This window comes from Lynx rufus, unplaced genomic scaffold (genome assembly GCF_022079265.1).
Source record: "Lynx rufus isolate CCGP_SWC_20201006 ecotype Redwood Valley unplaced genomic scaffold, mLynRuf1.p SCAF_4, whole genome shotgun sequence".
NCBI classification, from domain to species: Eukaryota; Metazoa; Chordata; class Mammalia; order Carnivora; family Felidae; genus Lynx; species Lynx rufus.
Window position 1 is genome coordinate 125088664 of NW_025814856.1, and position 22462 is coordinate 125111125.

Below are 22462 nucleotides of genomic sequence, written 5' to 3' on the forward strand. Positions count from 1 at the left end.
ACCTTTCTAAACCCAGAATGGCTCTTAAGCACAGAACAGAGTTACACACATACACACACACACACAATTTCCAACCAGCATCGCCTTACCAATTTTGATGTACTCTTAAGGAAAGGTTAAGTCCAAGTATGGGGCAGACCAGACACTTTGATCTGAAGTTCAATTTGGAAGAGGAGAGGTCAGTGGAGGATTGATCAGGGGAAGTGTAGCCCCACTTTTCCATTAGAGCTTTTTGCTTTTTATCTCCACCATAGCCCTTATGTAAGTCCTTAATCTGTGTTTTATCCATGACTCTTCCTAGCTATACACCTCTTGTTTTTCATTACATTTTCTTAACTGCTAATGTATTTTTTATGCTCAAATAGTTGATCATCTACACCTTCAATTAGATACCCCAAATATCTTACGTAGGAATGTGTACACAGAATCATAGACTATGTTGGTGATTCATCCTTTCCCGTCCCCTTTCCTTTTCATCCTCTGTCTCCCTGTTTCTTCTACCTGCTGCCTTCCTTCCACTGGCCAAACTCTGCCTAAAAGTTTCTAAATACTCAGCTAAAATCACTACACAAACATACAGTAGGATACTTGGCTTTCTACGCTTACATTGTCCTTGGGTTAGAAAAAAAATATATTTAAAAACAGTTAGGGGGTGCCTGGGTAGCTCAGTTGGTTTAGCATCTGACTCTTGATCTCAGCTCAGTTCTTGATCTCAGGGTGGTGAGTTCATGCCCCACAATCGGATCTGTGCTGGGTGTGAAACTTACTTAAAAATAACAAACAGACAAATAAAAATAAAAACAGGAATGAACGCACTAAAGGAGAATTATCAGGAAAACTCCTATACATGTCTATATGCCTGTGTGCTTGTATGTGTTCACACACACACGCGCGCGCGCGCGCGCACACACACACACACACACACACACACACACATGTAAATAGATAAAGAGACGAGGGGGGGATAAGGAATAAAACATTTCCCAATGGCTATATTTGTAGAGAAATTTTAAACTACTCATAGTCTCTTTGGGAAACACCTCATATTTAAAGTAGTGAAATATTCTTTTCAAAGTGCCCATTCCCCACACTTCACATGAATTATAAACCTTTGAAATGAAATCTGAATGTTAGCCTCAAAAAACACTCTATCCACCAACTAAATCTTGATTAAATGAAAAATATCACTTGTGTATATTTGAGGTTTCTGCTGTTTTTAATTCTTAGTAGCAGTTCAGGCCACATAAACAGACAATTCTTTGGCTGGCAAGTCAGAGCAGCGTCTGGGGTCGTTTGTGATTCTCAGTGTCACCTTGTTTGATTTCTCTTTCATATATGAAGAAAAAAGAAGAAAAGATTTTTTTCCTCCCTGAAGGAATGGAACATTCTCACCCATACACCTAATTGACTGCAAAGGTCACTGTAGCAAGAAAATAAATCAGCAAAGTCCTAAAATATACCCAAAGAACAGCTTGCCAACCTGCTGGATTTTCTGTATCATTGAAAGGAAGTACTAGTTAGGACTGCCAACACACAAACAAATCCATTGAGATCTTTCTGGAAAAGGAGGTGTTCTTGAGAAAGCTCTAGTGGTGTAGGAAGCAGGGGAATCAGAACTCGCTCTGGGACATTCGGGGCATGAACTACAATCTCTGAGCCTCTGTTTTGATATCTATTAAATGAAGGCGGTTGAACTGAAAGCTGAAGTTCTTTGATTCCACAAAAGTGGTGCAGAATGTACATCTATGCTAAAAAAAAAAATTCATAGAGGGCAGAGGTGATAAAGTGGACTGTGTGCTGAGCACTGTAGTAGGTGTACGTGGTCTCATGTAATCCTCCCAATAGTTCTCGTTAAGACTCTGTTTTTAGACATGGAGCAACTGATATTCTGCCCTGGGTGCTGCAGCCAGATCCAGCCTGGTCCACTCCTGTGAACTTCACAGTCTAGGTTAAGCCTCACGGTTGGCCTCTTTCCTCTTCAGTGGCCTCTCCATTCACTGCCTACTCAACTTTCACTTTTGATAGAAGGAAAGATAAACACCTGGAGACAATTCTAAAATATTGGAAACCTTAAAATTTTATAAAAAGAAACCTCCTATAAAAAATTTTCCCCAGTCTAATCATGAGAAAAACATCAGACAAATGCCAGTAGAAGGGCATTCTGTAATGTATTTGACCAATCCTTCTCAAAACTGTCAAGGCCATCAAAAACAAGGGGAAATCTGAGAAACTGTCACAACCAAGAAGAGCCAAAGGAGTCATAACTACTAATGTCATTTGGTGTCCTAGATGGGACCTTGAAACAGAAATAAGATACTAGGTAAAAACTAAGGAAATTTGAATGGACTGTGGACTATGGTCAACAATAATTGGTTCACTGATCATAACAACTGTACAATACTAACGCAAGTTATCACAATAGGGGTAACTGTGCAGAGGATATATGAAAATTTGCCATACTATCTGCTAAATTTTTCTGAACATCTAAAATAATTCTGAAAAGTAGTCTATTAAAAAAATAATTTATCACTGCTCAAACCAAAAGAACACTGTAGCAATAGGGAAAATAATATGCTTTTTTAAAAGTGTTTACTTATTTTTTTTAAAAAAAGAGAGAGAGGTCAGGGGAGGGGCAGAGAGGGAAGGACAGAGGATCCGAAGTGGGCCCTGCAGTGACAACAGCTCAAACTCATGAACCATGAGATCTCGCTAACTGTTGAGATCATGACCTGAGCCCAAGTCAGGCACTCAACCCACTGCGCCACTCAGGCGCCCTGGAAAAAATATGCTTTTAAACTACTACTTCTCTTTCTCCTCCTTTTCATCCTCTTCCTCTTCATCCTCCTCCTCCTTCTTCCAGTTATTATAGTAATACTATAAGGTGATCTACCAGTGTTAAATGCCTCTGGATACTGTATGAAGAGTGGCTTTCTGTGAGCCTTGGATTAGGCCAGGGGTTGGCAAACCATTTATGGTCCATAGGCCAAATATGGCCTCCTGCCCATTTTAGTAAATCAAGTTTTATTGGAACACAACCAGGCCTCATTCATGTTTACATATTGTCTTTGGCTGCATTTACACTTCAGTGGCAAAATTGAGTAGTTGTACCAAAGATCAGATGGCCTGCAGACCTTAAAAAATATTTGCTATCTGGCCAACCCCTGGTTTAGGCTATTTGGGTTATAAGGTGGATAGTGAGGCAGGTAAGCTGGGCCACCAGGATTCACCTGGGGGTAAAATCAAATATTCAAACTCAGCTAATCAAATAGAAGGAAATATGTAAGATAGGGCATGAGTAAAATAGAGTAGTCAACTTCAGAGGTGGCCATGTGTTTAAGGTTTCTGCGTACTTTCTTTTTTGCTGAAGAGCTGTGTCTTTGACCCATTCGTGCATCAGCCTGTGTGAACCTGCCCTTTCAGACTCCCACCTTTAGGGACTTTTATCTTGGCCTATTTACTCTTCTTTTAGAGTTCCTAACTTTGATCTGAAAATAAATAGTCAAAACTTAGTTGTGTTTTTCAGTGTGCCAGGCACTTATACGCCCTCATCAATTTCTCTCTAATGAAGTAGGAATGCCATAGTCTCTATTTTATACATAAGGAAACTGAGGCTCATTTAAATGAAATAACTTGCTCCAGAGGGTTGGTTGGCTCATAAATGCTGTGCCACAGTTTGAATTGAGGGCTCAAAACATAACATTAAATCTCGTATACCATGCCAACTTTCAGTGCTAGAGCTGGCTCTCACTAGCTCGTGGCAGCCAATTGTTGAATTTTTAGGAATTCTGTGAGCTCGTTGATAAATTCAGGCATTATTAAAAACTAAATTATGTAAATGTATAATCAAATACATTGTATTAAGAACAAAGGTAATATACCTCAAAACTCTTCACTAATATTTTACTGCAGTTTACTATTATCTGTGCTCTTGAGGTTGGTGTCTACAGAGTCTGTATGGTGAAAGTGCTATCTAATTGTGAGGTCCTGTGCCGCTCTGCCAAGCACCTTACTTGTGATGTCACCTTGCTTACTTGAAATTGGCCGTGATGGGAGTATTGACACCATGGAAATGGGCAGACACTACAGATTGCTTTTCTTTCGTGACAGCTAGCTGGTTACACCTTTGTCAGCCTTCCAATGCTTACCTTACATTCTGATTTTGATCTCTATGTGGTATTCTAGATGATAGTCCCATTTGTTTCTTCCTGGCCCCCTATCTTGACCTTTGAACTCTATAAGTTTTATAATTAATGCCACAGTAGCAACCTACAGATAGGGCCCAAGGGTCTTTTTTTTTATCATTATTTTTATTTGTTTACTTTTCTGACAGCGGGTAGAAATTCCTTAGTGGTGGAGAATTCCCTTGTTGAGAAAATGTATTCCACCTGATAAGGAAGAAGTTCAACCATCTGATAATTTGCTTTTAAATTCAGGAACATGTTGGAGGATAGTTTGGACTCCCTAAAAAAAAAACAACCACCTAGAATTGAATTATCTTTATAAATATAGGGTGAACTCCTATTTGGAATTTTAGGTAAGGTTTTCTACATAAATAATTTTCTGGATACATGGGGATTGCTATATGTGTTAATGTGTTATTAACTTGCAAAAAACTAAATTTTTACATATAGGTGTGGTTAACACAAATGAGCTTGCACATAATTCGCTAACAGTTCAGAGGAATAGGCAGCATGGTAAAAGGCCTCAAAAACATCCTCCTAAACATGTAATCTCCAATTTATAAACCATCTTGTTTCAAATGCTTCTATGCTGATAGTTCATAATTCATCATACATGCTTCATGTTTTAAAATTTTACCTGCAGGAGTAACCTACCACTTACAACATTGCTCTCTTATGAATATGTACTCAGAACTCCAACTCCTGATCCCAGATTCTCTTAATGAAGCTCCTCTTATACAAGAGTACAGAAATAGAAGTAGATTCCCATAGTTGTGACAGCAGTAGGAATTGGGGAACCTGGACACCCTCCACTGGCAGGGAGAAGGGGACTGCCCTGGACACTGTACATTGAGAGAACTGCCCGCCAGATATTTGAGGAAAACAGAGATACATATGTTGTGATAAGCCCCTGGTGCCAAAATGAGTTTTCTGGCTATCTGAACTTTAGATAATTAGGAGTTTGCTGAATTATTATTTCTCTAATTCTGTATATCATATTAATTAAGGTAGATCATAACTTGTGGCCAGAAGACTGGCATCTGCTTGCAGATGTTTTGTTACCTAAAATCTAGAGTAAGTGTTTAGAAACTTGCAGCAACTGACAGAGTACTTTTCAAAGATTGAATCTACTACTAACGGACGAGGGTTGCTTTTTTATTCATTTCGTTTTTCTAGTAATTCCTTTTATTGTTATCACATTTTAGAAAAGTACTTTAGTAGTTTGTTTAGGTTGGAGATTTTAAAAACTGGTCCTTTTGAGAAGCATGGCTGCAATGGAAAGAGCTAGACTACAGCTCATGTAGACTTGCTGTGTGACCTTTGGCAAATGATGTAATCTCTAGGTTTACATTTAATTAATTGAGACTTTCTAGCAGGCCTGACACTTAGTCTTGCAAAGCTAAGTGAGGGATGCAAAAAATGTCAAAAGTTTTATTTTATTTTCTTTCCTAGCAGGAAGGTGGGAAATTTAGTCTCAGTTATTATTGCCCACCCCACCTTCCTTGGCTCCTATCTCCATATGGGACTCAGAAAACGAGGCCGCAGTACTGTCAACAGCCTCATTGCCTAACCCCACAGCAGAGGCCTGGTGCATAAGGGAGTCCTTGCTGAGTTTGGGGCTCCTGATGTCCAGCCCTCCTTGTGTTGATGACTCCATCCCTTGATGCCTTGCTCCCTTGGGGTCGTCCAGCCTGGGTCTCTTTAATCCTCTGAATTACTAGAGAAAATCTTTCCCCAGAGGCACTTTCATATCTTCAGTGAGCTCAGGTCATGGAAGACCAAGGCTAGAAAAGAAGGTATCTTCAGTGGACTTTTGATTTGGCCCCAGTGCAAATTTCTGAAGCAGGGAAGCACAAAATGGCCTGCGGAAACTTTGTGGAAAGAGGAACAGGGGAGGGAAAGCTGAGGAAAAAACACAAATTAATATCAATACATTTATAATTATAAAATGGGGCCAATAAACCCTTCTTGATAGGGTTGTCTGAGGATTGTGTGAGCTAATGCATTGAAAATTCATAGCCAATTGCCCAGCACACACTAGGTCCATAGGACTATGATTTCCAGATCAGGAGATCCCCGGCTCTCACTTGCTTTTGCCTGTTGGCTCTTATGTGTTGCACACACCATGTGTGTTTGGATGATTTCATCCAGCTGTGGTTTTTCTTTCCCTTATCCTTTGATGGGACAGGCTCTAAGCCAAGGGCACTTCATCTAGTGTCTGTGGAAACCAGGCTCCACTTCCACGGATAGGCTTCAGAGGGTCTCTGTTAGTCTGGAAGTTTTATACTTTATTTCTGTTATTTTACTGCTTACTCTTAAGTTTTCAACAAACAAATATTTTTTTTTCCTAATGAAAATCTCATCAGATATATTCATCTGTCCTTCTTAGCAGATTCAAATTCGGTAACTGCGAGGTGAGGCCTAAGATTCTGCATTTCTAAAAGGCTCCTTGGTGATATCCAGTGCTGTGGGTCCAATGATCTCACTTAAATTAGCAAGGCCAAAGTAGGCTTCTGACTTTCCGGATGTGCCTTTCATTGCCTATGAGCTCCCCCAAACTTTGCCATTTTCTATTTTTCTGGGATATCTAGTCATCAGAAGCAGCCACCCTATTCTGGCATGCTTATAATTATAAATATTTCCACTCCACAGCTATTTGATCTGTCATTCTTGACCTCTACATGCACTTCATTCTAGGTAGCCATGGATGAAAACTTACATAATTACGTAACAGGGTTATTCCCATCCTGTTTATCTCCAGTCACAGAGCCCCTATTTCTTTCACATAGATGGGCATTCTAACCTCAAAATTCTATGTTGAAGGCCAGCTTTTTAGAACTACTTCCACTATCAATGATTTTTACAATAAATCATAGCCCGAGGCAAGGATTAAAATGATGGTTTATTTGGCAAACTGAGGGATGAGGAAAAAGGCAAGGGGATCAAGGAAATATGTGATGTAAAACAAAGGGAAGAGACCCAGCAGGTACATCTACCCTGCACAGGGAGGCACTTTTCTAGGGGTTGACAAAAGTGAAATAATAGTTCAGAGTCTACCCAGGAGAAGCAGGAGGGGAATTTTCTTCCCTCTTTTTCCCTTCTCCTGTTTGCCATTGGTCAAAATTCCAGATCCCATACCTTATTGTTTCTTCCAAGCTGGGAGGGCAGAAACTCTGGGCATATGGTTGGTCAGTATGGCTGCATGGAGGCATCTCCAAAAAGGGGGGATGGGATTCCCAGGGCAAGTGACTAATCAGCCCTGCAGTGGGATTTGGGAGGTCTTTATCGTCTGTGTTGCCTCAATATTGAGTCAGCTAGAATAAAAGGTGGACACTAATTAATCAGTGGAGCCCTACCTCTCTCCACAAACATGGCAGATACCACTAACTGATCACTGCACTCTTCCCATCGGTTAGCTGGGTACACTTCTTCCCCATGCCTGAAGTTTCCTTGTGTGTGAGGATAGCTACATGAGTAGAACATTCCTGGCCTCACCCTACTTCCTCCCTCCAACTGCCCCAGAGATGCCTTAACCTGATTTTTGACTTTACAATGAGAAACCAAACCATTCTTGGTCCTTTTTTCTTAAGATCAGGTTCTGTTCTGCAGGGAGCACATCCCTTCTTTCTGTTCTTCCCTATCATTAGTCTTAGAGAAGTATTTCTCCCTCATCCTACATACCCCCTTTTTCCCCTCAATTGAATGAGGGGCCAAGAGGAGAAGAAGGATGGTATTTCTTGGTCTTCTTCAAGGTCCCAGCAGCTTGGGGCCTGCCCTGGCCTCACAATACTCTAAACAGCACTCCTGGCAGCCACACTCAGTGGCTTGCCATGTGGGATAAACCCTCACTGACACCTGCAGCCACAGTATCTCTTTGGCTAATGCTGCAACTGAGAGCCATAAAGTAAGTGGTTAGATAACATGGGCTTTAGGAGTCATCAACTTGGGTGTGAGTTCGGTCTTACTCCTTAGGAGCTGTATGACCTTGGCAAGTTACTGCATCTCGTGAGATCTCAGTTTTCTTATGTGTAAGATGAGAATAATAGTATCTATTTCATAGTTTCTAGGAACTAAATGAGATAATATGGACAGAGTTTCTAGCACTTAGAAAGTACTTAATAATGATAGTTATTGTTACCATAATCTACAGACTTTGGAAAGAGATTAAAAATAAGTCTGGTCCTCCTTCTGGATGGGGCCCATGCCATTTTCAGATATAGCCAGGCAAGTTCCATTGCACTGATGAAGAATTCTAACATTTCCTGCTGGGGAACCTCTGAGGTTACCTCTGATTCTTATTTTATGAATGTGGAGATGCTTTTCTTTCAAGTTTCCCTGGGCATTGGTTTCTTTTTCAGAGTTGATGCAGAGAGATGAATTGTAAGGTGTGTTCTCCTTTAGACTTGGAGAACTTCATGCCACTTCCTCTTCATTTGAAGGATGTGGTTTGCAAATCAGTGCTGAGATACCCTCTTTTTCCTCATAAACCCCCTCCTACATAAAGCCAAACTTGAGTACAGAGGCTTTGGACTCTGTGTGAGAAGCCTCAGAAAAGGAAAAAAAAATTCACACTTCATTAACAAGAAGAATGGCTTTGGAAAAAAATATGTATAGTATACAGCATGTCAATACCTTTCCAGGAAATGATGGCAAATTAGTCAAATCAAGTTGCAGATATAGTCAAGAAATTCTCACATGAGTTTCCCCTACAAGATTTTGGTGAATAAAATCAAACGACTTATACCCAATATTTCAGAAGTGCAGTGGTGCTGGCTCATCCTCAAGTCACTGTGGAATTGCCTTGGAATTGAAAGCTTCCACAGTGCAGCTTATGGCTTTGCTGCTGAATTATGAAGTGTTTGTGTCTGTGCTGTGAAGTGCTGGGATGCAGGGATAGACTCAAATTCCAGAGAAATACCACCACAATCACCGTCTCAGAATACCAGCACCCTTCCTCTTTGCTCAAGAAAGGTTTTATTCCCTCGTGGTCAATGTGCTTTGTTTTTTATAGTTTCTGATGCTGTGGTATTAAAGAGAATTCCTGCTGGGGCGCCATTATATTATGATATCACATATGCAATAGGTTTTGTCCTTTCTGACTTAAAAAAAATAAATTTAAAGGCAGCACCATTGCTGCTGTTGCTAAGTGATATTGGCATAATATGTCTTTGGGGGCAATAACTCATTCCTTGTATTTTCACCAAAAAGAGAGACATTTAAGATTATTCTGTTTGGTCTGCTCCTGAAGATTATTGTCACATCATTTGTTATCTTTATGATTGGCACGTTTTTAAGCTGCGGCAAGCTGTGGTTGCCGTGTGGAGAGGCAGATTTTCCTGCATATTGCTTAAAATACTGTCTGTATTTTTCCAAGTAGGTGGCTGTACTACCATCCCAGAATCAGACTTAGAAGAAAGATCAATAGAGCAAGACTCCACTGAACTGTTTACCAACCACAAGCACCTCATTGTAGAGACGCCCTTGCCTGGTAAGAAAATGGGTGGTCTTCACCAATGATATGTCAGGGACAGTGGCACTCTGGTCAGTTCTTGTCATACCAGAGAGCATTTTGCAAAGCTGCTTGTTTTCCAACTTCATCCTTTGCCTCAGCACTGGTGCAGCTGAATTTGATCATTTGTATACTCCTTTCAATATTCAAACCTTTTCTCTCTCTCTTGCCCTCTTTCTTTTTTCCAGAAGTTTCACCCCTCCAAGGAGTCTCGGAATAGTTCAAGTAGAGTTGTCTGGTTGAGGGGAAGATGGCTTTCCCAAGGCTGATCCTGTGTGGACCTCAGGCCAAGCACAAATGTAGGGCTGGCCCGGTGCTTCATCCATCTCACCTGCTTGGAGATGATATGTAGACTGGGGATTGGGATTTTTTTCTTATTGTGCTAGGAGGATTTGTAATACCCAGGGCAAATCAGTTGAAACCTAGGTGGGAAAAATATTGCTGCTTTTTGGTCATCTGTATGCTTGCAGCCATCGGATATAGTGAGAGGACATATTTTGGGGACAGACTTTATAATGCAGAGGCCTAGATCCAAAGTAATTTGATACCCCATTCTTTTCACAGAATTCTTATATAGTAAATGTATCAAATTTAATAAAGCATCTCATTGTCCAACAATATCTTGGATTTGATTTATAACTAGAGGGTTATATAGATGGTTTCTCCACGTTATTTCTTCAAAGGAAAGAAACGGAAAGGAACTGAAAACTTTGCTACTCCACGCCCGGTAAGACTCAAATATGATTGTTTTATATATAAAGTAAACTACAGAATTTTTATATGATTTATTTATTATGCTAAAAATGGAAGAAAGTAAGTTTTTAGAATTGTATGAAAATTTTCAAATATTTTATAGGAATGCAGTACATTAACATCCTCTTTTCATTACCCCATGGTGGCACCTTTTAGAAATTCAGGTTATAGTGGTGCCTGAGTGCCTCAGTTGGTTGAGAGGCCGACTTCAGCTCAGGTCATAATCTCATGATTTGTGAGTTGGAGCCCCGTGTTGGGCTCTGTGCTGTCAGCTGGGAGCCTGGAGCCTGCTTCAGGTTCTGTGTCTCCCTCTCTGCCCTTCCCCTACTTGCCCTCTGTCTCTCTCTCTCAAAAAAAAAAAAAAAAAATTAAAAAAAATTCAGGTTGTAAAAAAATTCACTCATTACAGTATGCAAGAAATGAGATTTTGCCAATTTTCAGTTAAAATTACAGTTGCAAGACTGATTTATGTAAACCAAAATATGTGCCAGTTTTGGAATGCCTCTCTGTCAGTATAAAGGGGGAATACAGTTCATGGTTTTTCTATAAGTGAAATGTCAAAAAATTGAAGAGGATGTATTATTTATTATTTCTAGCGTTCTTTTTTAGGAGATGCAGCAGAAGATAAAATATTATTAATTGTCATGCATGGAAGTGGACAACTTTTAACCTTTGGATGAGAATAACCATTAGGTTAATGTCACCCAGCCTGTGGGGACCAGTAGAAGATGTCATGGCTCCGCATGTGACTATACTTACAAAAACGCTACACTTCTGGTCATCTTTAACAGCTTCATTCAAGAAAGGTTACAAGACAAGTATATTACTTCTTTAAAATGTGTTTCTGTGTTATGTCTCTCTCTTTTTCTCTCTCTTTTTTCTTTTCTTTTGTATGTTTGTTTCCTGTGGTTGTTTTTGTGCTATGCATATGTGCTAGTGCTAATCTCTGTTCTATTTTTTTTTTGAGAGTCATACCTTGTTTGTACGTGTCCTTCTGCCTTCAACTCTTTTTCTTTTTCTTTTGTGTTTCTACATTCATGTGCCTTGATCAGTTTTTCTCTCCCTTCACTTACTCCCCCAATTCTTTCCCTTCACCTTTTGATTCTTTCCCTTTATTTCCTGTGATACAAAACCGAAGCATATTGTTTCATTAAAGGGTTACTTTAAACATATATGAATGTAGTGCTTTCTCTCTCTCTCAAATCCCTCCTCCATTGATTTCCTTCTGTATATGCCCTCCATTATTGTTCCATCCTGTGGGAGAGTGACTACCAGTCCAAATTCAAAAGGCTTCCTATCTCCGGTTTGGGAGTTTAAGGTGACTTTTGTTGTTACAATTACATGTCATACTGAGAATTTTTCTGTTAAGAAGTATATTTGTAAAATGTTTTCCTGGAAATCATTATCAGTATCTTAAGTCTATTGGCACAATTACTTGACCAGATAGTTTTATTTTTTATTTGAATCACTAGTACAGAACTCTATATACATATAGCATACATATATTTTGAGAAATCTAATTTATTATCATTTGCATTTTACTAGCTGCCAAAAGGAAAGAAGTTACTAATTAACCTTTTCAACATTATCAAATATCAAATATAAGTTCTAAAATGATAAAATAGGGGCATCTGGGTGGCTCAGTCGGTTAAGCGGCCGACTTCGGCTCAGGTCATGATCTCGCGGTCCGTGAGTTCAAGCCCCGCATCGGGCTCTGTGCTGACAGCTCAGAGCCTGGAGCCTGCTTCAGATTCTGTGTCTCCCTCTCTCTGACCCTCCCCCGTTCATGCTCTGTCTCTCTCTGTCTCAAAAATAAATAAACGTTAAAAAATAAAATAAAATAAAATAAAATAAAATGATAAAATAATTTGATTCATGATTTAAAAGTATCCTTTGCTTAAAAAAATTTCTGAATTTACGTTATGTAAATTTAAGTTATGTCTTTTACCCCTGATGTTAGTATGATTTAAAAACATACATAAAGTGTTTCTGCTAACAGCCAAGAATTACGTTACCCTTTGAAGTGGCTTTTTAAATATCAAGACATAAATAATTGTTAACTCCTATTATTTTGGCACTAGTATTTCAATCTTTAATAACGATTGTCTATTATCTCTTTCCTGTGTGTGTGTGTGTGTGTGTGTATGCATGGTCTTGAAATCTTAGAGTAACTCACAAAGCTTTAAGAAGAAAGATGATCCAGGTTTCTGATTAGCCAGATAGTCTCGCTGTTACCAAATATATCAGAATAGATACTTATAAAATAGCAAACCATTTAGTAAATTCTTAGTATGTGCTAGGTATGATTTCATTCACTTCTTCCAACATTACTGTGATGTAGATAATGTTATCTCTATTTTGCAAGTAAGAGTACTGAGACTTATACAGGCCAAATAACTTACCCAGTATCCCACAGTTAGTGTGTAACAGAACTACAGAACTGGGATTTTAATCCAGGCTGATTCCAAAACCCAAATACACACCCAAATGTAGAGATTATTGGTAAGACTACAGTAAAATACATTTTAAACCTGAAGGTTTTTAGTCTAAGATAACTATCTATTTTTGATTTCTAGTGTGGTTGTACCTTTAAAAAATACACCTATTTGCTATACTTCTCCTTTGGTGAATGACCTGTTCATGTTCTTTTCTTTTGGGGGAAGTGGTGATGGTGGTAAGTATCTCCTTATCGAATAGCAATAGCCTTTAAATAGAATAGCCTTTAAAAATGGTATTAATCTTTGCTTGATTGGATATGATATTGACATTGTTTTCAGTTTTTCACTTATCTTTCAATTTTGTTTCTTTGTTCTTTTAAGAAGTTTTCTAAATTTTAAGTAGCTAAATCTATTAACCCCTTTCTTTGTGGTTGCTAACTTTGGTGTCCAGCTTGGGTGGTCTGATACCAGGGTCTGCTACCATCTCCTGCCTCTTCTCTGTGCCAGTCTGTTGTGTTTTGTGCTATGGCAAGCTTCAGTCATATCCTCCATGGGAATGCACTGGGTTTTATTTTATTTTAGTTAGTTAGTTTTAAATGTTTTTATTTATTTTTAAAGGAGAGAGAGACAGAGCATGAGCTGGGGAGGAGCAGAGAGAGAGGGAGACATAGAATCCGAAGCAGGCTCCAGGCTCTAAGCTGTCAACACAGAGCCCGATGCGGGGCTCAAACTCACGAACTGTGAGATCATGACCTGAGCCAAAGTTGGACGCTCAACCGACTGAGCCACCCAGGCGCCCATTATTTCAGTTTTTTAATTGTAAGTAGGCTTCATAGCCAGTGCAGAGCCCAGTGGGAGGCTTGAACTCATAAACCTGAGATCAGGACCTGAGCTGAGATCAAGAGTCAGATGCTTAAGTAGGCGCCTGGGTGGCACTTGGTTAAACATCCAATTCTTGATTTCGGCTCAGGTCATGATCTCCCAGTTCCTCAGTTCAAGCCCTGTGTTGGCTCTGTGCTCACACCTCGAAGCCTCCTTGGGACCCTCTCTCTGCACCCCCATCTCAAAATACTAATACTAATACTAATAAACTTTTAAAAAATGCTCCAAGAGTTAGATGCTTAGGGGTGTCTGGGTGGCTTAGTCAGTTGAGCGTCCAACTTCAGCTCAGGTCATGGTCTCACAGCTTGTGAGTTGGAGCCCCATGTCAGGCTTTGTGCTTACAGCTCAGAGCGTGGAGCCTGCTTTGGACTCTGTGTCTCCCTCTCTCTCTCTGCCCCTCCCCTGCTTGCTCTCTGTCTGTCTCTCTCAAAAATAACAAACGTTAAAAAAACAACAACAACAGAGAGAGACACTTAACAAACTAAGCCACCCAGGTGCCCCTGCACTGGATTTTATAAGCCACAGAGCTGTGTTCTCTTCTGCTCTCATCTCACAGAGGTTTACATGAAATGCCTCCTAGGTTTTACCCAGCTCCTTCATCCTTGGGAGAATGACACAAGTAATAGACCCCACAGCTTTCAAAATCCTGCTCCCTTCTGATGTTTGGCCCATCCTGTGGGCTCTCCTTTAGGATGATTAGCTTTCCCCAAAGGTTCTTTAGCACTATTGTAATTACCCTTACCCACTCCCACACCAGCTCTCCAGACATGGCCAGACATGTTCCCATCCCATGTGAGCTCAAGTTTGGGTGTGCTGTGCCCACTTAAATCTATATGTACAGAGGCAAGAGAGGCAAGTCAGTTATGAAGCCTGTGCCCCATTCCTCCCATTCTCCAAACTTTTTGGTTCGCCAGCCTCATGAGAAACTGCTTGGTATTTCCATAGGTCAACTGTACCCGGAGCCACAGGGGTTCCCTCACGTTGAGGAACATCAGATCGTGTTACGAATAGCTTTTCTATAATTAGCATTAATCAAAGTTATTCTCTGGATTAAAAATGGCTAAGCAAAGAGACCTCTTTTTCTTGTTTTTGTTTTTTTTTTAAAAATCTGCCTCTGACTAGTCAGTTGTCTGTGTCACAGTATACACAGTTCCCTGTCATATAAAAATGTAGGTGAGGATGAGCAAGAGAATCAAAATAAAATATATGTGAGGATGTTCAAACTCCTTGAAAAGCATTATGTAAATACAGGATTGACAGCGGTCATCTACCATAGCACCAGTGTCTTTTGTTGTGAGCCAGCAGGTGTCATCCATGGCCTCCTGTTCAGAGATTAAGGGTGTGTCCACAACATTCAGGGAGCTGATGAGGGGCAGGCTGATGGGAGGCACCCAAAGGTTTTCAGCCTTGGTTATACATTAGGATCTTTAAGTATTTCCAGAGGATTCTTTAATAACTATTGCTCTTGTAATAAACAAACAAATCCCATCTTTGTATCATTTAGGATATCAGTGCTAGTGATACAAATAATTATTAGTAATAGATTCTTGTTACTTAGCATTTGGTATATTAACAGCAGGAGTTTTAGAGAAAACGCTTGGACATCGTGCTCCAATAATTCTGAAAGATCCAGAGTGGAATGTATTATCATCAAAATTACATGATTATTATCATTTATAGCAGTAACATGCGCATAAAATTATACTGATAATTATAGTTTTTTCTTTATGTCCAACAGCTTCTTTTTTTAATGTTTATTCATTTTTGAGAGAGAGAGACAGACAGAGTGCTAGCAGGGGAGGGGTAGAGAGAGAGGGAGACGGAATCCGAAACAGGCTCTAGGCCCTGAGCTGTCAGCACAGAGCCGGTCGCGGGGCTTGAACTCGTGAACCATGAGATCATGACCTGAGCCGAAGTCGGACGCTTAAGTGACTGAGCCACCCAGGTGCCCCTATGTTCAACATCCTTTGATGCAAAAAGCAAACATTATCAATTAAATATTAAAACAGTATCGGAGAGGTTTCTGAAACAGCAATACAAGGTTCAATACACAATTTAGATTGTGTCAGATGCGGTCCTTTTTATAGTCTTTTTGTGTACACCCTCTTGAATTAGCTGGTGTCATTTTTCTATTTTTATGGCTGAATTATGGAAGCTCTGTGACATCCCATGTGTTGAGGGTTTTGCTGAATTGGACTTTAAAAGGTATAACTTACATTGTAGCACAACTGCCAAGACCTAATCAGAGTAAGATGCCTGTGAGCGTGGTCACATCCCCCAAGGCTTCATCTGTGGGACAGAGAGAGGGTCTCCGTTCCAGCTGATGTGGGAAAAACATGGCAAAACCCCTCATTCTCAGGTTTGCTACTGTTTCACTTTAATTATATTCAGCCCACACCCCAACGCATCCTCCAAGGCTCAGTCTGAATAAATTTATCTCCTCATCTGGACACCAAGAGCTGCATTTGAGGCCCTCTTAGAACAAGTGGGGGAGGCATTGTGGATTGTTGCCTTTTAGTCCCATTTTCTGGCTCCTTATTACATCCTTTTTCTTCTCTTTTTATTTTGCTCCACTTTTCAGTGTCTTCTTTCTTGTTGTATTGGCAGGTCCTTGTAAGTGCCTTAACTCATTTCTGTAACAGGTGGGGGTGAATAAACCAATATTGGCACCTCTCAAGATTTTTCTAATCATATTTGCTGGTGGTCATGTTTCCCTCTTGAAAAGTCCTGAACTTCCTGCTTCTCTTTAAATGTGCTTATCACTCACTCTATTTCAGAAGTTGAATTTTCCTTTCCTGCTGGGATGGATTTGCAAACTCTTTGGACACACCTCTTCTTGGATTCTTTCTACTGTTCAGTAAATTTTTTGCTGTATCAGTAAATCAACCTCTTAAAAGAAGTCAACAAGGGGCGCCTGGGTGTGGCTCAGTTGGTTAAGAGCCCAACTCTTGTCGTTGGCTCAGGTCATGATCTCACAGTTCATGAGTTGGAGCCCTGTGTCAGGCTCTGCACTGACAGTGAGGAGCCTGCTTGGAATTCTCTCTCTCTCCCTCTCTCTCTGTCTCATCCCCACCGGTGCTCTCTGTGTCATAATAAATAAATAAATTTTAAACAAAAGAAAAAAAAGTCAACAAGTCACAGAGAAATGGAGAAATCTGTGATCTTAACTTTCCTAATTTATTTTTGCAGATTGTGCTAAGATGCTAATAAGACTGTCCTACTATATTTACTTAGATTTGGCTTTAAAGAGAGGTATGATTCTTTTTTTTTTTTTTTTTAATTTTTTTTTTCAACGTTTATTTATTTTTGGGACAGAGAGAGGCAGAGCATGAACGGGGGAGGGGCAGAGAGAGAGGGAGACACAGAATCGGAAACAGGCTCCAGGCTCTGAGCCATCAGCCCAGACAGAGCCTGACGCGGGGCTCGAACTCACGGACCGCGAGATCGTGACCTGGCTGAAGTCGGACGCTTAACCGACTGCGCCACCCAGGTGCCCCGAGAGGTATGATTCTTAATTCAATACTTGCTGACATTTTTTTCCGTGAGTACTTAGGTGACATTTTAAAAATATTTATTTATTTATTTTGAGAGAGGGAGGAAAGGGGAGGGACAGAGAGAGAGAATCCCAAGCAGGCTCTGAGCTGTCAGCACAGAGCTTAACACGGAGCTCGATCCCACGAACCATGAGACCATGACCTGAGCCGAGATCAAGAATTGGACACCTAACCAAATGAGCCACCCAAATGGCCCTTAGGTGACATTGATTTGAACACAGAATTCAGTTTTTGTGAGTATATGAATCATGTACAATTTTAGAGCACCTTTAAAGGAAAAGAATATATAATTCTGGGGTACCTTGGTGGCCCAGGTGGTTGAACATCCAACTCTTGATTTTTACTCAGGTCATGATCTCATGGTTGTGAGATCCAGCCCTGCATTGGGCTCCACGCTGAGTGTGGAGACTGCTTAAGATTCTGTCCCTCTGTCTCCCTCTGTATCTCTGCCCCCTCCCCCATTTATGCTCTCTCTTTTTCTAAAATAAAAAATATAAATAAATACATAAATACAAACATACATACATACATACATACATAAATGGAAGAATATCTATTAAAACATTAGATACTACAGTATGGGTGCACCTGGGTGACTCAGTTGGTTAAGCATCCGACTCTTGATTTTGGCTCAGGTCATGATCTCAAGGTTCGTGAGCTTGAGACCTGCATTGGGCTCCACACTGGCAGTGTGGAGCCTGCTTGGGATTCTCCCTCTCGCTGTCTCTATCCCTCCCCTGCTTGCCCTCTATCTCTCTCTCTCAAAATTAATGAACATTAAAAAAAAGAAATACAAAGGTATATGTTTATAGAATCAGAAAGAACGACAAATTATACATGTGTAAAAAGTTGACAACTTACACAAATATCACAAAATGCATAAAAATAATATACTTATTAACTGCTTCATACAGCTTTTTAATACTTCTGCATATTTTGGATGCTTATTGTTTATTCACCTCTTCAATTATCAACAATTTTATAATTTTATTTTCTATAGAATAAATTAAAAGATAATTTAATTTTCCTCTGGCATTGTTGATCAAACATTTGAAAAATTACTGATTGTTTATAAAAGTTTCTTTCTGCTCTATAACTTATTAGTAATGTGTAAGTTTTTAGGATTATTAACAAATTTATGAACACCATTATCAAGCTTCTTTCATACCTACAATGTATGATTTCAGGGCATTACCAGTTTTATTATTCAGCAATAAATTTTAAATAGCCAATGAATTGATAACTCTCCTTAACCAATTTGTCATCAGTGTCCTCATTGAAGTTAATCTTCATCACTACCAGAATTTTATGTCAAAGCAGCCAGGTACTAAATATTTTCTCATTGTCTTCATTATGATTCACTCTTCTTCATTAGCTCAGTTGTTATGCAATTCAAGAGCCTATTTATTCTATTTGAAATTTATCATCTCATCTTAATGAAGTAATCTGGGTATGATTTGAAAATGTTTTTGTTACAATTTTCTTGTTTATATGAGAATAATTTATATTGATTTTATAGAGGAGCTGTATGACAATGTTCTTGTATGAGAGGTCTGTAATTCTACACTCTGAATTATCAAATATTTCTGACAGCGCAGAACTTCTACTTTCCCTTGGTGTTCCTGAAATAGGTCTCTCCTTACACTCTTAGATGTGTGGTGTTCAGAACATCAGATTTTGTGTGTTTCATACTGTGATTTATCTCCACCAGACTTACACTTCTGATGCCATTTCCCATCTAGCACTGCAGCCTTTTGCTTTGCACCTTCCTCTCGTGACATTAGGTAAGTAGGAGCAATGGACAGTAGTGGAGTTCCTGGAATCCATTCCTCCAGCAGAACAGCTGGTGATAATCTAACCGTATTCAGAGTGGACTGCAAGCCACATAACTATATCCCATTAACCCAAATTGAATGTCTCCCAAACTCAGTTCCCCTTAGCCAGATCCAATGCCTAATACTAGGGGAGGACAAATGGAAGAGACAGCAGTCTTTACCACTCATGATTAAAATGGTCTTTTCAAATTTTACAAAAACGTGACCATGTACCTCGCTAAGGAAAATGTCCCAAAGTTTAAGCCTTATTAATGTCATAGTAAATCCACCTCTATTACAGCATGAAAAAATAGAAAGTATGCTTTAAAGAGTTCATTAGTTTTTTATTTTTTTCCATAAAATATAACTGCAAAAAATGTCCAAGGCAAGAGTATGTGTGTGGGAGTGGAGAGTGCAGATTTTGTAAGAATGTATTAAAACTTCCTTTAAGTGCATTCTAAGTCTCTTCAAGTGTGCCTATCTTTGGGCTCAACTGTGAATACAATTTCACTTTTCATTTTTGGTAATTAGTTTTTCCCCTAGAGCTATTAATAAGCTGTATGGACTAGCAGAGCAATTCTCTAGTGTATGGCCTTGATTCTATAGAGAGATGTTTCACCTTATATATACAGGGACAGTTCTGCTGATCCTTACCTCTTGGCAACCATTCCAAGAGTCGCCCCCAAAGGGATTGAATCAGTCCTTTATCTCAACTGGCTGAAGGATATAGATAAAAAGGTAAAAAAGCACAAAGCAGGCTATTAAATTTAAACGGGCCATAGCCCCTTCATTGGCTCTAGGATTATTAGGTGGGTGAAAGTGAAGAAGTTTAAAATGCTGTTAATTTAACTAAACTGTTTAACTGGCTACGGTAATTAATGTTTGTTCCATCTGGTACCAGGTCCAGAGAGAGAAGCTCATTGTATCACCTGTAAACTCTCATTTCTATGTGCTAGGCATTCCATAAAAACATTAAGATCATCTGAATATGGGGAACAATTGGAACCGAATGCTTTTATGTAAACAAAGAATGTAGAAACTTTATCTTCTCAGTTAAGGCAGAGTAATAATTAAGCCTGGATTCCCATCACTTGGCCATTTAGTAAAGTTTAGGTCTGTAATATTGACTGAGTCTTTTAATGTTACTTTCCTATGTTTAGGTGAACTGTTATTTATTTAGGATGAAAATTAAGAACTCTCTTTAGGTCTGGAGTCATAAGTAAGGGAACTGAAGCTTTTATTTTACTAAGTCTTCTGGGATAAAATTAAGGAGTTACTCATTCCTCTGGGAAAAGGATGGTATGTAATCCTAGTTTTTCACACTCAGCAGCTCACAAAAATGAAAAAAAGCAATTAACAAGTAATTCTGCAAGAAAACATTAAACATGCTCCAGACTTAGGATGGATAGAGAATGAGAATTAAGATTTATTGTCAACTTTTCCCAAAGTGTCAATAACAAATCATAAAACACACACACACACACACACACACACACACACACACACACACCCCTTCTGAAATCAGTGCTGTCTGGGTATGTTTTTCCCTTTCCATCCTAGTAACAGTGATGTACTTTTCTCCAGGCTGGTATCCAATTTCATCACCTCCTCTGATGCCTGGCAGCCTTTGTTCTTCATTTAAGTCCCTCCCATCATTTGCATGTATATAACTTATTCCTACGATGGCATTAGTTTATGTCATCTCTCTCTTAATCTTTGATTATACAGTCTGTAGTGCTGGATCCACTGGATATACACATGCAGAAAGAAATGAATTTAGACACAGATCTTACACCTGACAAAAATTAAGTCAAAATGGTTCATCAATCTAAGTGTAAAGCACAAAACCATAAGACTCCTAGAAGATAACATAGGAGACAATCTTGGTTGTCTTAGGTATAGTGATGGCTTTTTAGATGCAAAACCAAAGATACAATCCATGAAAAAGAAAACTGATAAGCTGGATTTTATTGAATTTAAAAAACTTAAGCTTTGTGAAAGACACTGTCAAGAGAATAAGACAAGCCACAGACCTGTCTTCATAGACAAAGAACCATTAATCCAAAATATATGAAGAACTCTTAAACCTCATCAATAAGAAGAAGAAGAAGGAAAAAACACCCTGATTTTAAAAATGGACAAAAAACCTGAACAGACATGTTACCCAAAGAAGATACACAAATGGCAAGTAAGTGTATGAAAATATGCCCAAGAACATATGTCACTACAGACGTGCAAATTAACAATGAGATACTATGACACTTATATTGGAGTGGCCAAAACCACAGCACTGGCAACACCAAGTGCTTGTGAGAATGTGGAGTAACAGGAACAATCATTCCTTGTCTGTGGGAACGCAGTATGTTTTGGCCACTTTAGAAGACAGTTTGGAAGTTTCTGACAAAGCTAAAGATAATTAACACACAATTCGGCAGTTACACGCCTTGGTATTTACCCAAATGAGTTGAAAATTTATGTCCACACAAAAACCTTCGTATAAACATTTATAGCAGCTTTGTTCATAATTGTCCCCAAATGAAAGCAACCAAGATGTCCTTTAGTAAGTTAATAAATACACTGTAGTACATATAGACCATGGAACAGTAGTCAGTGCTAAAAAGAAATGAGCTATCAAGTGATGAAAAGACTCTAGGGATCTTAGGTGGCAAAGGCTGTGAGTGTCGGTGGGTGACAAAGGCTGCTGGAGTCCTCCTGCTCTTCCTTTTTCTCAGAAAGGGAAGTTGTGGCATCAGTCTGGGCTGCCCTGAAAGATGGGGCAAGGGTCGATGCAGGTAAAGTGTTTCCTACAATTTCTCTATGCCGCCATCCCTGGCTGTTGTGCTCCACTGGGTTGCTGCAGCTTCTTATACTCTGGAGCTTTCTCAGAACTATTTCCCTTCCTGAGTAGTTGTTAAAATGTTTCTATGGGGGGATGAGGGTTGGGACCTGCTGGTCTGACATTACCCATAAGAAACCACTCCTTCAATTTCTTACAGGAGGTATCAGTCAGAGGTAGAAAAAGAAAGCAATTTAAAGGTATGTGGATTGGAAAGGAAGGTACAAAACGGTCATTATTTGCACATATTATGATTGTCTATATAGAAAGCACCCCATCCAAATTACAGATGAATTACAAGTAAACTATTCTAATTGCTAAGAGTTAGCAAATTTGTTGGGCACTAATCCAATATGTAAAAGTGAATTTTATGTCTCTGCAATAGCCATTAGAAGTTAGAAAATGAAATTTTAACAATAAAGATAGTTCTTAAAATAGCAATAAAATATAAAATATATAGGGAAAAATCTCACAAAAGACATGCAAGCCTTTTAT

General features: G+C 39.3%; 1 protein-coding gene across 1 annotated transcript in view; it reads left to right on the forward strand.

Moving 5' to 3' along the window:
• The window catches only part of BBS9 (Bardet-Biedl syndrome 9), a 453794-nt gene extending 442551 nt beyond the window's left edge, over positions 1 to 11243 (forward strand). The window contains exons 22-24 of the mRNA XM_047097119.1: positions 9559 to 9669; positions 9879 to 10417; positions 11053 to 11243. Coding sequence (XP_046953075.1) covers positions 9559 to 9669; positions 9879 to 9910 — 143 coding nt within the window. The 3' untranslated portion in view covers positions 9911 to 10417; positions 11053 to 11243. The remainder of the gene's footprint in view (positions 1 to 9558; positions 9670 to 9878; positions 10418 to 11052) is intronic.
• Positions 11244 to 22462: the final 11219 nt, after the last annotated feature.